Here is a 16787-nt window from a genome sequence, read left to right as displayed (position 1 = left end):
ACCGTGACCTTCATCCATCCATCTTCCTTGGGTTCTCATCTTTGGCACCTGAGCCACCTGTAAGCAGTGCTTGAGGAATGTAGCCCAGCATAGAAACTCAACGATCTTATAGAGAGCAGGCATGCATGTGCCTGGGATTGTACCAACAGTTCCCTCAACGTACATCCTCTTCCCTGTCTTCCTCATGGTCAGTGTGACACTGCCCTTATTAAGGGACACTTTTGCAGCCAGTGGGCAGGGACCATGGTTGCCCCTGTGTTTGTTTTCTCTACTGAATGGATTGTTTTGCACACAAAACCCTGAGCACCAAGGTATTGTTGAATTTTTGTGCCATCAAAGAGAGGTCTACTGACTCTTTACCAAGCCATAGCATTTCACAAACAGGGATATTTAATCAGCTCTTGCTAAATGTTTTTCTTCTGTGGTCACAATGAATAGAGATGAATGTTTCTAAAGTGAACATCATGTGTTTTATACCTCCTACTATTCAGTTTGGTAACAACCTTCTTAGGTGAGGGTTTGTCCCCAATTTGCAGATAAAGAACGTGACATTGTGTGTATGTGTGTGTGTGTGTTACCTGCTGGGTAACATACAACCCCAAAACTTAGTGACTTCAAACGATGAAGACATTGATTTCGCTCAGGAACCCAAAGTTTGGCTTGAGCTTGATGGAGATAACTCACTTTACTTCACTAGGTGTCATTTGGTACAGCTCGAAGGCCGGGGGCTGGCATCATCTGAAGTTGTACTCATTCACCTGTCTGGTGGGGGATGCCACCTGTTGGCTGAGTGCTCGGCTGGAAGTTGATTGTTGTGCTGTGGATTCCTCATGACCTAGGTTCTAAGGGCAGGCATACCAAAGGAGAGAGAGCATGCCGGGCCCGATCTGTATTACTTTTTATGACCTGACCTCAGAAGTCATACACTTGACATTCTGCAACTCGTGGAGGCAGCCATAAAGACCCACCCCATTTCAAGAAGAAGGCAAATATAGACTCCACCTTTGGAGATATACGGAACTGGAAATAGGGCTGTCGCCACTTTGGAAATAAAACCTGACCCGTTCAGCTGCTTGATATCAGGGCTGGAATTTGAACCCAGGTCTGCCTGACTCTACCCACTGCCCTTTATACTGTACTACTGAACGCTGTGAGGTCAAGGACAAAAGCCTGCTCCTAGCGCAATGGAACTTAGCTGTTAAGTATCATGTCTGGGGCTAGTGGATCATGAAAAGCCTGACTTAGAGGCAGAGGTTTGGCTGCTGGGGGTTCCTGGGGCTGGTGCAGGTGTGTGATAGTGGAGTTGTTGTGCCTCCCGGAGCACTGTGGAGTAACACGTAAGACATACCAGGACCATGAACTCTGTATTTCTTGAATACCTCTTGGGTTCTCAGGGTCTCATAAAATAAAATGGATAAGTAAATTAAACGAATCACCAAGTCACACTCATGCTAATGGAAGATTTCTCAAGTGTCTTATTAGAAAGGGAGATTGTTTGGTATTGAAAATATTATTAATAAGAATACTATTATTATATTATTAATAAGAATACTGGTGTCTAATAACTGGCAAACTTCCGATTGAAATGAGGCAAAATCTAGAATAATGTAGAAGGGAGTGAGAGAAGCTGAGAGGCAGAATTCACCAGGAAGAATGGAGATAAGCAAGCCCTGTAGCATTTCCACATTTTCTCTTTTCTTCTTTCTTTCTCTTTCCTTTTCCTTCTTTTCTGTTTTTGTAAGCTCAGGGGTTGAGTAGAATGTTCTAGGTCTAAGAGCAAGTGTTACTGCTGACTTAGGGAGGATAATCATGTTTGGGCGCTCCAGAGGGCATCAAGCGTGGAGGGGGAGAGCGACTAGCTGAGGGGGCAAAGGTCAGGAGGAGGACGCTGTCAGCAAAAGAACATGAGGTTCAGAGGCAGGGCCAGCAGCAACAGCCGAGCATTAAGCCAAGCGTGGGCCCTTCTGAGCCCCGGGCCTCATGCATCTTCACAGATGGTGGGCCCATAAAGCCAGCCCAGCAGAAAGGAGGCACCTGCTGACAGGGAGGCTGCAGAAACCTGAGTTTAAGAAGTGAGGGTAATCGGAAGTTCTAACTACAAGAGAAAATTCAAGTAGGAATAAGTTACAAAGAAAGGGGAAAAAAAGAGAATTGCTTAGGCCCAGAAAGTGATTGAAAGAGAATCATTTCAAAGGAGGATGTGAAGTAGAAGCAGGACGAGTAAGAGGTTTAAAAGAGACCCATTCATTTATTCAAACAGTGTGGACATGAAAGCGTAGACATAAAAATCCCCGTAGGAGTGGAAAGAAGGGCTGGGAGTGGGGGTGTTGGTGTTGGGTGGGAAGGGGCAGCTCTTTCCCCGAGAGTGTGTGGAGGAACAGGAGGTGAATACAGACTCAGCGAGGAATGACACGAAGCTCGGGGGAGGCTGAAGGACACTCCCAAGAGGCCTCAAGCACAGCCACGTTACGCAACTCAGCAAGTCGTAGTTGTCCTTGGGCCCAAAGCCACCATCAGACCAGAGCGGTAACTACTCAGGGTCAAAGGCACCACTGGACCCTGCTCTCTTAGTCAGACCCTGAACGCAGTAGGCTTCCGGGTATGGCACCCACAGGGGCCCTTGGGTGGGGATAGTTACGCAACCATATCGAGGTGTTTATAAAACCATCTGGTGACTTAAGGTGTTGATGACAGACAGTGCACTTCTGGGTTACCTGTCTTAGCGAATGCTTTTGAATTTGCCTAGCGTGATGTTTAATTTTTTGTGTCAAGTTAGCTGGGCTGCGGTGTTCAGATATTTAGTCAGACATTGTTCTGGATAGTTCTGTGTTCGAGGTATTTTTTGGATGAGCCTAACCTTTAAATTAATAGACTTTGAGTAAAACAGGCTATCTTCTCTAATGTGTGTGGGCCTCATTCGGTTAGTTGAATGCCATAATAGAAAGACTGGTCCCCTGTGAGGAAGAGGGAATTCTATCAGCAGGACTTAATCTGTTGCTCTTCCCTGAGTCTCCAACCTAATGACCTACTCCATCAGGCAATGGACTTACCAGACCTCTACAGTCATGTGAGCCAACCCCTTAAAATAATTGTATCTATCTATCTATTTGTCTATCTATCCATCCACATACCCATCATCCCTTCCATTTGTACACATCGTGTTGGTTCATTTTTTTTTTTTTTTAACAGAGAGAATGAGTAAGTGAGAGAGCATGAGTAGGTGGGGAGGTCGAGGAGAGGAGGAAGCCGACTTCCCTTTGAGTCTGAGGTGGGACTTGATCCCAGGACTCCAGGATCATGACCTGAGCCAAAGGCAGACACTTAACTGACTGAGCCATCCAGGCACCCTCACATCCTGTTGGTCCTATTTCTAGAGAACCCTGCCTTGGAATTCTTGACATTCCATTGAACAAGCAGCAAGCCACAGAGTGCTGATTCAGCCTTTATAATCCACTTTATGGAAACGCTGACAGTGTCTGAAGCCTCAAATATATACTCATTACCTGTTCACTGAAAGAAAAATGCCCGAATGACCCCAGTGAGTAAAGCCTTATGTGGCTGCTAAGAAAAGGGCTGTTTTTTATTCAAGAGGAGAGCTCCCTGTCCTCGAGTAGACCACAAACCACAAGTCCTATCTCTGCTAGCAGAAGGCTTACCGACCAAATAATTAGAGTCTATTCTGTACTGAAAAAATAATCATAATAAGGGATACTCGCTAATAAGGAAAAAATGGGTAGGTCCAGCCAAATATTGTCATTATAAAGAAAAATTCTTTCTTTTTCATATAATGAGAATCAGTTTCATGCTCTACAGGTGAGTCATTTTATATTCAAAGAAAGTTCTCTTCCTGTGGCCTTTGTCACCTTGACACTCTTTCCCTAAGATAATAACCAACCTAGCATGGCAAAAAGCTACAAATCAGAAATCAGGGATTATATCCCACATTCTGTCATGGGACCAGGCAGTGCAACCATAGGCAAGTTGTTTAACCTCTCTGGGCTTGTTTTTTGACCAGTAAAATGAAAGAGTTAGACCATTATTATCCCTGAGTTCAGTCCTAGCTCCATTACTGCAGAATTTTTATTTCTAAACTTGAAAAAAAATCACCTAATCACTTGAGTATTAGGGGATAGTTTTCATGGACCAAAGCAACAAAAATTTGAAATGTGCTGTAAATTAACTTTCTGGAGAGAACTGGAGTTTCTGTCTTCTAGTGCTTCATTTAGAGCTTATCCTTGCTAGGCTGTTAAATGAATCAAACAGGGATGTCTGGATGGCTTAGCCAGTTAAGCATCTGCCTTTGGCTCAGGTCATGATCCCAGGATCTTGGGATCAAGTCCACCACCAGGCTCCCTGCTCAACAGGGAGCCTGCTTCTCCCTTTGCCTGTTACTCTCCCTGCTGTGGTCTCTCTTTCTCTCTCTCTCTCTGTGTCAAATGAATAAAATCTTCTAAAAAAATAAATGAACCAAGGAACCTAAAAAGCTTGCATTTTGAAATATCAGACATTTAAATATCTGTAGCACATTGGTCCCAATCAAGAGAGAGAAACCACGCAGTAGTTTAAACAGGAGAAGTTTAACATAAAGTATTAACCATGATAGAAGATTGACCCTAACATATATGAGAATTCTGGAGCTGTAGAAGAATGGCTAATGAAGGGGTTCAGATCTCACTGGAGAGGTTAAAGTCAGCCCCACAAAAAGCACAGAAGCTCACTGGTTTGGCGAGGCCAGAGCTGGTCTGTAGTTGTTTGAACAAGCAATAGGCTACCATCCAGAGCTCAGAGGGGAGCAGGTGGTCAGCAGTGGTGTCAGAGGCATAAGCGGGAACCAGGTATAGCAGGAGCAGGAGGCCTTCAGGCCACATGAGGCTTGCAAAGGAAGCATCACATCTGCGTGGACACCCCGACCAGAGGCAGGCTACGTGGGGGCTTTGGTTTCTGTGTCAATAGGGCTACAGAGTGGTTATCACCAGGCTGTGGCTGCAAGGTGCCATAGGGATCACATTCTGGGCTGTGGCTGGGGCAGACTCTGCTGGATGTCTTCCTACCCACACAGCTGACCCCCAGCCCACACCACAGACAGCAGAAGAAACTCTTCCTCCTGCAAGGTCCCTGTGGTGCTATCTCCTGAGAAAGATACCTTCATGCTTGCTTTAGAAATGCTGAAAGGAACTTCCCCCTATTCTCACAGAACATTTCCTACAGAGGGCATTCAGAGCTGAGAGACAATAAATTGATAAACGACACAAATCTGTCAAGCTTAAATGTTGTCTGTCCATTCCCTGCTATTCTTTCTTTGTTCCTCTCTGAAAAATTCTTCCCTCTTCCAGACGTTGGTGCTTACAAATGACTTTGGGACAATTAATCAGCTTCTTCTTGTCCGCAGACAAAGCTCCATGTACCTGGTCCTTTCATGGGGTGTCTTAAACCAACACTTCTCAAATGTTGTTCATGACCTCTTGGGGTCCCTGAGACCCTTTCAGGAATTCTGGGAGGTCTCAGCTTTTTCAAAGGAATATAATGTCCCCTTGGGGTCGAAATTTCACGAGTAAGTTTGCTGGTGTTTTAGCACAAATCAAGGCAGTGGTCTGAACTAGGACTAGGAGTCACGTGTGTGCAGAAAAAAAAAGAAGCCAGTCTCGCTTATGAATGTCCTGGATGAAGTGGTAAAAAAAAAAAAAAAGTATATAATGGAATAAAACCTCAACCCTTGGTGCATGTCTTTTAAACATTCTGGCTGAAGAAATGGGAAATGCACGTAAAGCTGCTGGGCTGCATTCCGAAGTCAACGGTTGTCGGAGGAACAGCTCTGGCTTGTTTGAGTGGAAAGCCGAACCAGCTGGTCTCTCACAGAGCAGGGTTTTTACCTGAAAGAGCAGGTGGCAGACAAACTATGGCTCCTCAGGCTTGGTGTCTGCCAGACTCTTTCTGGAAAATCCAGGAGACGAACTTGGCGTCTCAAGGCTAACCATGGACAGTATTGATTGCCTATGGTCCAATACAAGCTTTCAAGAGAAAATGAGGATATTGGGAAAGAGATACCAGCCCCCATACACTTGACCGTGTCTCTTATACTTCTTGGATGAGCTCAAGTGGTGCTATTACTGAATGAAATATTTTGACATTGTACCATGACACGTATCAGCCTTTGGGAGATCTGTATCATTCAGTGAAATGCTGTTTACCAAATGACGAATTTGTGATGTTAAAAAATCATTCATGGGTGAATGGCCCATTCATAGTACGAGATAGATGAATGGGTTTTAGTGGAACAGAAGAACTTGGCTGATAGGGTTTCAAATTCCATCCACCAACTAGGTTTTAAGAAACTACCCTTTGAGTTTCGGTATGGTATTAAAGAAAAATGCCCGCGATTATCTGAAAAAGCTATTAAATTACTCCTCCCTTTTCCAAGTACATATCTGAGTGAGGCCAGATTTTCTTTTTATACTTCAACCAAAAAGCAAAAGATTGAAGGCAGAAGCCAACTTTTATTAAGTTAGACATTAAGGATTTTGCAAAAACATAAAACAATGCCACTCTTCTCACTCAAGTTCTTTCCTTAAAAAATATACTTCTTCTTCTTCTTCTTTTTTTTTTTTTTACAAATACACCTTTTTAAAAAAATATTTTATTTATTTATTTGACAGACAGAGATCACAAGTAGGCAGAGAGAGAGAGAGAGAGGAGGAAGCAGGCTCCCTGCAGAGCACAGAGCCCCATGCGGGGCTTGATCCCAGGACCCTGGGATTATGACCTGAGCCGAAAGCAGAGGCTTTAACCCACTGAGCCACCCAGGTGCCCCCAAAATATACTTCTTTTATTTTAGAGTATTATTTATGTTAATATACAATATATTTATTATCATTGCCATATTATATTTACATAAATAAGTAAACAAAGATTAAAAATATTTTTTAGCTTTCATTTATAAAACAATTATTGTTTTATAACAATATTTGTAATTTCCCAATTACAAAAAGCTGTTTGGGATTCTCAGCGATCTTTAAAAAGTACATAAGAGTTCTGAAACCAAAATGTTTGGTCTCATGTTTGAGATGAGACCATCTCAATGTTTGAATGTTTGAATGACATTCAAACATTTGAATGTTTGAATGTTTGAGGACTGCTCAAACATGTTTGAGGACATGCTGTCTTAAATCTCCATTAGTCACTAGAATTCACAAAACTGTAGGAATTTTTAAGTGTGGTAGTAGAGACCAATAGAGGAACGTGATTTCATTACTCAAGGTCGCACAGTGAATCAGCGACAGAGATGGCTCGATATCTGTGATCTGCTGCTATGTTGTGTCATACAACCCAGACTTCTCTGGGACGCTCTTCAGAGCACCAACACTGCAATTTTGAGATACTCAAGAGATAGATAGGGTGCGATACCTTCCTCCCCTCAAAATACATCGGCTCAAACAGGAACAGGACCGACTAAGTTTGTGCTTATTGCTACTGAGGGCACAGTAAGTAAAACCTGGCCCTTGTGTGGGGGGTAACCAAGCTCACCTTTTAGAGGGAGAGACTACATGAAAGGCAATATCTCATAGCATACAATATGACTTACCTGGCAAGTAATGTAATGTATATTCATACAACCTATACAATTCTATTATTATCATAGGCAATATTATATATTACAGAAGTTTTATTGTATCTATAGCATATATATAGTAGAGTATAACTTACAGTAAATACATTTACTATATCTAGGAAAGGGGAAGGACTTTGGGGTCACAGTTGGCTGGTAATTCTGCACATGGGCACAGCATGGCAAAGCAGAACTGTGAACTTGGAAAATTTGCCACCAGCTGTATACCATGCTCTTTCTGACACTTCTGGCTTGCATTTGTTTCTAAGGGCTGTCATAACAAATCACCATAAACTGGATGGTTTTTCTTATACACAGAGATTTATTCTGGAGGCTAGAAGTTGAACATCAAGGTATCAGCAAGGTCATGCTCTCTCCAGAGGCTCAGAGAAGGCTCCCCTGCCTCATCTCTTCTAGCGTCTGGTGTTTCTGGTGATCCTTGGTGTTCTTTGCCTTGTGGAGGCAGGACTCCAATTTCTACCTCTGTCTTCACATGACCCTCTCTCCTGCAGGTCTGTGTCCATATTGCTCTCTTCTTATGAGCACATCCACATATTTAGGGCCTGCCCTAATCCGGTATATGAGCTCATCTTACTTTGATTACGTCTGCAGAGACCCAAATAAGGGTGCACTTAACATTCTGGAAAGACGTGAATTTGGTGTGTGGGGGAGGCATTATTTAACCTAGTACACTGCTTGTGTGCCTGCCTTCAGCATTTACTGTTCACAGCCTCTTCCCCAGCCCACACGTTTTCCCTCACACTTTTCAGGGCCTGGGGTCCTGTGGAACCTCACCTGGCCGTTCTCTGTTGATGTTTTGAGTGGTTGCCACAAGCTCCCTTCCTTTAACCCATGACTTTAATAAAGGGCTTCTCTGGGCCACATAAGTGGTGAGTTGTGAAGGGGAAAAGAAAGAAGCTGAACAACTCCACAGTAAAACAACAAAAACAAAAAACCCCAGTGGAATACCCTGATTTAAGAAATGGGCTAGGGACCTAAATAGACATTTCTCCAAAGGAGATGTTAAGAACCAACAGGTATACGAAAAACAATCTCAATGTCACTCACCATCAGGGAAATGCAGATCAAAACCACAATGAGATACCACCTTACACCTGTCAGGGTGGCTGTCGTCAAAACCCCCATGTCCACAAGCACTGCTGGGGATGCAAAGAAATCGGGACTCGGGGGCACTGTTGCTGGGAACGCAATTGGGAGTAGCCACTCTGGAGAACAGTACGGAGGTTCCTCACAAACCTGAAAACAGGACTTCCCTATGATCCAGCAATCTCGCTTCTGGGTATTTACCAAAAATAACTGAAATCAGGATCTTGAAGGGATATTGGCACGATCCCCTTCAGTGCAGCAGGGTTCACAACGGCCAAGACGTGGGAGGAGCCTACGTGTCTGTGGACCGGTGAATGGATAAAGAAACCGACTGTGCTATATACACACTGTGGAATAGTCTTCAGTCTTAGCACGGAAGGAAGATCCGAGAATGTCACGCCATGGATAAAATTCATGTCTCTGCAGCCCATCTAGCACACGATGCTAGATGAGTTCAGTCAATCATTGAGAGACAGATATTGCCCGATTTCGTTTGTAGGAGGTCACTAGAACAGTCCCTGTCATAGGATCAAAGAGTGGAATGGTTGTCACCCGGGCTGGGGGGAGGGGAAACGAGGAGCTGCTATTCAGCGGGAATAAAGTTCCAGGTGAGCCCGGTGAACCAGCTCTAGAGCTCTGTGGTCCCACGCTGTGCCTGTGGTCATAGTAATGTATGGTCCGCTCACGATGTCTTGCGGGGAGGTCTCATGGTAAATGCTCTTACCCCAAGAACGGAGAAGAAAAGAGAAAAAAAAAGAAAAAGAAAAGAAGGAAAAGGAAAAGGAAGCTGAGCATCCTCAAATGTTATTTCTATGGCTCTTTGGCAATTTTGGTTTCCTGGGTAGCATCATGATTTACGACAGAGCATAGTTGTCTGGGCCTAACGTGATTTATGGCAATAGGGAAAAGGTGGGAAGCTGTGAAAGCCAGCATCCTCCGCACCTCGGGCACAGCTGCGGGCACAGGGGTGGAAGGGTGGGACGTGTGCACACAGTCCCATCACGGTCACCTTCAGCTCTATGACCTGGGGCCCCAGGTTATCTCTTTGGGGCCTCAGGTTGGGCTCCGGGCATGGCTGCATGATCTGGAGCCAGATCGCCTGTGTTCAAACCAGGGACCCTTAGGCCAGTTCTCTCCTCTCTCTGTGCCTCAGTTTCCACATCTTGCAAAAGGGTGCTAATACCCCACTACATGGGCTTCTCGTGAGGAATAAATGAGTTAATATTATATGTGAAGCGTTTTGAACAGTGCCTGACAATGTAGACATGAGTTGTTGTTCTATGAATTTTCTGTCCAGCTTATTAGAATTCCAGTATTTTACTAGTGCCTCCTTCAGTTCCCTTATCATTACCTACCCCCCCCCCCAGCTACCCCCACCAGAGGCAAAGTAGGTGGCAGTACGTGGATATGGCTTTTGGTTTTGTTTTTTAATTCTTTCCTTGTCACTTCTGATGAGCCCTGGGGAAGATTTCCTTTGTCAGGATGTCTTAAACGACTAGGAGCCAGGTGCCTGAGGAGTGCTTCTTGGGAAGGCCTTGGGGAGCCGACATTATAAACTCCAGTGAGCACCAGGCTATTATTAAATTAATAGTCGCCTGTCTGAGTGAGGCTTTATCCGTAACTCTAGCTCTGCGGGTAGGTGTGTTGCCCACAATGTGGCCTCCCACCTTCCCGATTTTGTATAACGGAGCCTGTGGTGTCTCAGCTGCTCAGGAGTGGGTCTGTTTGCAGCACAGAGGAAAAGCGAGACCTGAATAAGGATGGGGCTTTTGGGATCGTTAAGAGAGAGGTAGAATAACTGTAATTTCATAGCAATTACCTACAACCAACACCGTCAAAGGCGCCAGTTTTCCGTGATAAACCTGAGCCTCTGGTGGGAGCAATTTGCAAGGTAGAAATAAGCATACAATTAGACTCTTATGTATGAAAGAAGGCATCAACCCCTCCCCGTCCAAATGCCACAGCAAAACAAACCTCAGAGGGGAAAATACTGGGTTGCATTTTGGGAGTGCATTATTTTTTTCTTATTCTTTAAAAAAAAAATCTTAATAAACCCTCATTCCAGTATTTTGTTTGAGTTGTTCCCAGCTTTGCTAGGAAGCCCGGGGACCTCCCAGCCACCTGATGGGACCACGGTTTCCAGGGGAGCCACCAGTGAACTTGAGTGAATGGGTGATTTCTCCCCCTAAGTACCATGTCAGGGACCCATAAACCACTCTGTGGAAGTGAATTATACAGAGATCAGTTACCCAACTTTTTTTGTTGTTGTTATTCATGCATTTGCTGAAAATGAGGTCGTTATAAAATTCATGTCTCTGCAGCCCACTCAGAAATAAAACTAGGCTTGCCTTTCAGATGATAAAACAGAAACAAAATCAAAAATGAAAAAAAAACCACGCTATTTTGAGAACGGTCCTAAGAAAGGGAAATCTAGTGAGCAGAAGTATGCAAGCACTCAGGAGAGTTATCTGATATTGTTCCAGTCCTATCTGCCAGCCAACCCCACAGGAGGCCACAAGCTCCTTGGCTAAATGCATTTTTTTGAATCCTCTGTGTAATTTTCTCCAGGGCCTTGTACATATTGAGAGTGAATTTGCATTGATCAAGTAAAAGGGATAGTTTAAGAAATGATGGCTTATTGATGCTGAAGGTCAAGTACTAGTCAGAACTAAGGGGGCTATTGATTAAAATCTTGAGTCTGCCTTCTAGATATAGAGAGATGGGGTCAAAGTCTGAACTTTTTTTACTCACGATATATCATGGAGCAAGGACCAAAGGGTACAACAGAGTAAACTAGAGAGGAACGTAGTTTGGCTAGGTATAGCCAAAGAAAAGCATTTCTAATGGTTAGAACTACCCTCAGAATGGAGTGCTTTGAGAGATACAAATTACTGGTGTGTGAAGACATTTAGGCATAAACTAGATGATTACCTGGGGGTATAGAAGTTGGTGGTCCAACATCATTTATGTTATACTGTGAGATGTGGATGGTCTCCCTTTATCCTGAGATGTAGGGTCCTACGGTTTCAGAAAGTTATGACTACATAGTCGCCATGCTGGGAACTCAAATTCAGTTCCTATTTATTCCTCAAATTCAGCACCTATTTATTGAGTCCTTGCCTTGTGCCAGGCATTGCCTGGCATAGACTTGAGGAAAAGGACAATAACCTAGGGCAACTGCCTTTGAAGTTAGGTTGTGTCATGGTTTTAGTCAGTTCTCCCTTGGGCGTATATTCCTTCTTCCCAATATGCACGTGCTGATTTAGGACTCTGGTTCTTTCTCTTCTTTCTAGGCTGGAATCGATGGGGAAAGCATTGGCAACTGTCCCTTCTCTCAGCGTCTCTTTATGATCCTCTGGCTGAAAGGTGTTGTGTTCAATGTCACCACTGTGGATCTGAAAAGGTAAACAATGCCATGTTAAGAAGGGATGTGTTTGGCCACACGAACGGAGAACTTTCTATGAGGGAGGGCGAAAGCCTGCCCATGGCTTCCAGCAGCCTCCTGCTCTCATCACATGGACCATGTGTCTCAGGGCCATCCCCACATATTAGAGAGGGACCTGGGACTGAGCATTTCTCTGCCCAAACTAATGAGGTGTTAGTAGCAAGAAAGTGGGAAGGAGTAGATATTGGATATGCAACAGAGAGTGGCCCAGAGGTAGACATGCATATCTTAAAATCCAGGAGTCAGCCATTCCAGCAGTACTAGCATCCCAAGCTGGGGGACCCTAGTAGGACTTCAGATGTAAGACTCCTGGGATTCCAGGCTGTTGACATCTGACCATCTCCCCTGCATTGCTCTCATTTTTGGAATTCCTTAGTGTGAGCATTCTGAATTATAGGCTGGGATGAAGAGTTGCTCATGCACTTTTAATGGTTATTAAAAATACCAGGGATCATTCACTATCAATAGCCACTCATTTCAGGCCCATATCCTACTTCCTGTCTTCCACCTGTCCTTTCACTGCAGAGGAGCTCAAGGCTCCCTCCCTGAGCCTCTAGCATCTGCCTGTATAGCTTCTTCCCTGGTGAGCTTAACATATTCTACATGTCACCTTTATGTAGATTATGCTATTATACCCAGGTCCCTACCATCTAGAAATCTCTAGAGCAATTTCCACTTGCATTTTCTATGATCACTTTAAAATCTAGACGTCAAAACTTTTATCTGTCGTTTCCCCTTAGAACTGAGCTCCCCTCTTGAATACCTGGGTTCTTCCATTTTCTAAGCTCTGGAGAATTTCCGGCTCCCTTTTCTTGCACGTCCCTTGTCAACCAGTCACCAAAGGCAGGGCATTGTCCCAGTGTGCTGCGGCTCACCTCTGAGGCCTCTCATCCGTTCCCTAAGCTCACACTGGGGTTGGGTCCCACCACTGCCAGCCGACTGCCTCTTTGTTCTTCCAACTGGACATCATCCTTCCAGGTTCTCTGGAACCTGGATCCATCCTTTATGTTATCCTTAAGTCATTCTTCCTAAAATAGTCCTTTAGTCATATGGTTCTGATCCTTCCCGTTGCCCGTAGAACAAACCCGCCTGTAGCTCTTTGTCCGATCTTCAGTGTTCCCAACATTGTCTCCCAACGCTTCTCACCGTGACCTAGCCCCCTCTGTCAGGCTGCACTCCCGCTTGCCCTGTCTCCTGTAGAGGCCAGCTCCTGGCTAGGAGGCTCCCTCGGCTTCACAGATGCTTTCCTGCCTTCCTGAATGGACAAACCATGCCCAAGCCCCAGATTTCATCCTCCCTCCCCTGGATTATCATCGGCAGGAGTGTGCTTGTATGCTTGGCTGGGGATCGGAATGGGGAAGGAAGCCACCTCAGCGTTCCTCAGATGCTTATGTTGCTCTTTCATATCTGTTATCTGACCCACCAATGCCCGTTGAGGTGGGCTGCGCAATAGCCTAACTCCAGGTCAATAGATAAGGAAACTTTCTTACTGCAATAAATAAATAAATTAATAAACAAATTAATTTACTAATTTTTAAAAAAGGATAGAAAAGGAAAGAAACAAAAGTGAAGAAAGAAAACATCTCTATGAGACAGAGTTAAGGGCTTTAAAAAAAAAATACGCGAAACAACAAAGTTTAGCAATTTTGGAGAATATCCGTTTCTTATCCTGGCACCACCATCTGTTGGGCGAGTGACCCAGAATGAGGTCCTTCTGTTGGTCTGAGCCTCTGTTTGCTCGGCTATACAATGGGAACAGAAAGCACGGCCTCGTCGGCAGAGGACCTGTGGGGATGTCGTGAGGCAGGCCTCCGGGAGCAGGGACTGTGTGGGACTGTGCCTGGCTCAGAGCAGGCAGGACACACGGACTTTTCTTAGCATCGCCCCTTCCCTCCGGAGCTGGCAAGGCAGTCAGGACAGAGGACCGACACAGATGAAACAGTCCATCAGTTAGACCTGGCCTATCTACCTAAACACAAATTGCATAATTTGAGCCAAAAATGCTGAAGAGGGTCCATGAAGAGAGAGGTCCGCAGCTGACCAGCCTCTCTTTGGCTGGAAGAGCAGCATCCGCCGTAGGCAGCACCCTCCAGCGATGCCAGACTCCAGGGGCCCCTGTTCTCTTGAGTCACGGTGGAGGGAAAAAGAGAACTCTGTTTCTTTAAGCCACAGAGAGGTAATGGCTGAAAAATAAAATGAGTATAGATTTCGCCGCTCCGCTGAGAACGCAGGCACTTCTGCCTTGTGTCAGCTCTGAAAAACACGAGGAGGAGGGAAAGAATGTCCTCTCATTGTCCACAGGAGGGACGCCCACCAAGTAAACAAAGGGACGGAGTAGATGAGATCTTAAAACCACTCTTAGTCCCAGCTGTCTCAGGAGTTCCAAGTGCCACACAATGTAGCTGGAGAGGATGTGTGCTGAGGGAGCGATAGGGCAGTAGCACCGTAATTGAAATTCTTCCCTTCCCCTCCCATACTGATTACGCCAGGAATTTGTTTCATTACAGACTTCTCTTCCCCTTGTTTACTTTTCTTCGGTTGCTCCATCCAATGTTTTCGACTCCTGACTCCCGCAAGGGTAGCGTTCTCGGCAAGAGCGTTTGTGGTGAATCTGATATTCCAGCCGGGCGCAGGGATGCGTGCTTTGTAGTTCCTCCTCTTCCTTACTGTTTCCTTTGGCACTGCCCCCGTCCCATGCCCCCGGCCCTGCCCACCCCCCCATCCGCCAACCCTCCTTCTCTCACTGTGCTCCAACCGTGCTCTTTCATTTCCACCAGCTGGTGGAAGTGTGGAAGCACGCCCTTGGGCATGATCGGGGCCATGGTGATGCCAAGGCCACCTTCTCTCCTGTTGCATATACTCTTAACAGCACAGAAGATAGCTCTTAGTATACACATAAGATGTAGTTCGTTGATTTTTAAAGTTTGACATCCTGCAGAGTTCATTTTTGTTAAGCTAAGTGGCGAAGGACCTTTTCAAAGCAGAGCCAAGCCTTTGCCCTGGGTATTAAAATCTTGGCACTCATTTAGACGGCCATCTGCCATCACTCTGCTTTTTAGTAGAACGCAACTCCTTCATTGTGACTTAGTCTCATGACTTCTGCAGGACAGGCCTCCTGTGTCACACCACATCCCTTCAGAACTTTCTCGAACCTCCCTGCTCTACCCGCCCCCAACCTAAGCTGTTTTGCCGAGAGGCATGCTGGACAAACCGGGGAGTCTAATTTATAAGTTGTAGGTCCCTCCAAAGTTGAGGTGCCCTAGTGTAAGACACCTCCTGAATCTCGATCTCTCTACAGAAAGCCGGCCGACCTGCACAACCTTGCCCCTGGCACCCATCCGCCCTTCCTGACCTTCAACGGGGATGTGAAGACGGACGTCAATAAGATCGAGGAATTCCTGGAGGAGACTTTGGCTCCTGAAAAGTAATGAGCTGCTTATTTCTGAAGCTAATGGCAGGGGTGGGTCCATGTTGGCATTACAGAAGCATAGTGTTAGCTTCGAGGAGGCAGATTTCCAAAGGAGCCTCATCAGTCCAGAGCGTAGGACCCTCTTCTCAAACCCAGAGAGCTGCCAGTCTTAAAACTGTTCCTCCAAGTCCAACTCCAAGAGTGGACAACCCTATGAAGAGGATATACCTCCTCAACAGAAGTCTAGGAAGGGTGGGCCGCCTTTCCGTCTCCCTACATGAGTCCTCCCCCATTCATTATGCCTAAAAGACCCCTAAACAAGGGCAAAGTCTCCCCTGTTTTAAGAACGAGAGCTGGAAGGCTGACGAAATTAGAGTAAGCCAGGAGAGAAGTAACTCTATGACTTACAAAACCATACCCAAGTATAAAGTCACAAATCTGATCAGGTCTGGTTGAAGCCCATAATCAAAGAGGAAAAAACTGACTCCTCTTCTAAAGTCAGCCCTGAGGGTTTGAGGGTGGGGGAAGAAACCAGAGGGCTAGAGGCTCTCTGGTAGAGAGAGGGCTAGCTGCTCCTGATGGAAAAATGGGTGCAGAGGGAAGGAAAATGAATTCTGAAAGTTACAGGAAACTAGACTCATTCCTTATACTCTAGTATAATTAGGGATTAGAACAAACACACTGTTTTGTTTTAACTAGAGGAAGATTCCATACAGGTAAGTCTCACACATACTCCACCCTGGAGGAGAGCCACTGAAAAGTTTGAAGGAAAAGTGTTCAGAGTCAGGTTTCAGGCTTACTTTGGGGGAGCAGGAAGATGAGCAGGGCAGAGGAGGGAAAAGTTGGAGGTGAAGAAATCAATTAGCAGAAGCTACCTGGGGATGGTCACAAAAGACAGGCCATGTGGCTGAACTAAGGCAGTAACCGTGAACTGGGGCCAGAGAGGGGAAGAAAGACTCAGTATCTACTCAGCACCTAAAATAAGAGGGATTGGGCCACTGGAAACCAAACTAAATGGATCTTGTATTTATTTTGAAATTATATTTATTTATCAATACTTTTATAGTCCTCAAGTGCCCTGGGAGATAGATTTTACCTAGTCTTGTTTGACAGCTGGGGAAACTGAGGCATTGAAAGGTTGAGTCCCTTGCCCAAGGTCACATCTCTAACAAGTGACTGTTTAAATTAAAATTCCCAGTTCATGCTCTGGAATATATAAACAT

The 16787-nt window shown here is 45.2% G+C and overlaps 1 protein-coding gene across 2 annotated transcripts in view; it reads left to right on the top strand.

The window, feature by feature from the left end:
- The window catches only part of CLIC5 (chloride intracellular channel 5), a 155754-nt gene that overhangs the window by 97742 nt on the left and 41225 nt on the right, over positions 1 to 16787 (top strand). For both annotated transcript variants that reach the window (XM_004739775.3, XM_004739776.3), the window contains exons 2-3: positions 12004 to 12113; positions 15454 to 15579. In XM_004739775.3, coding sequence (XP_004739832.1) covers positions 12004 to 12113; positions 15454 to 15579 — 236 coding nt within the window. The remainder of the gene's footprint in view (positions 1 to 12003; positions 12114 to 15453; positions 15580 to 16787) is intronic.

The sequence above is a fragment of the Mustela putorius genome, unplaced genomic scaffold (assembly GCF_011764305.1).
Source record: "Mustela putorius furo isolate JIRA1106 unplaced genomic scaffold, ASM1176430v1.1 tig00003983_pilon_pilon_pilon, whole genome shotgun sequence".
Taxonomy (NCBI): Eukaryota; Metazoa; Chordata; class Mammalia; order Carnivora; family Mustelidae; genus Mustela; species Mustela putorius.
Note: the sequence above shows the minus strand (reverse complement) of the source record. Positions and strands in the feature narration are given on the sequence as shown.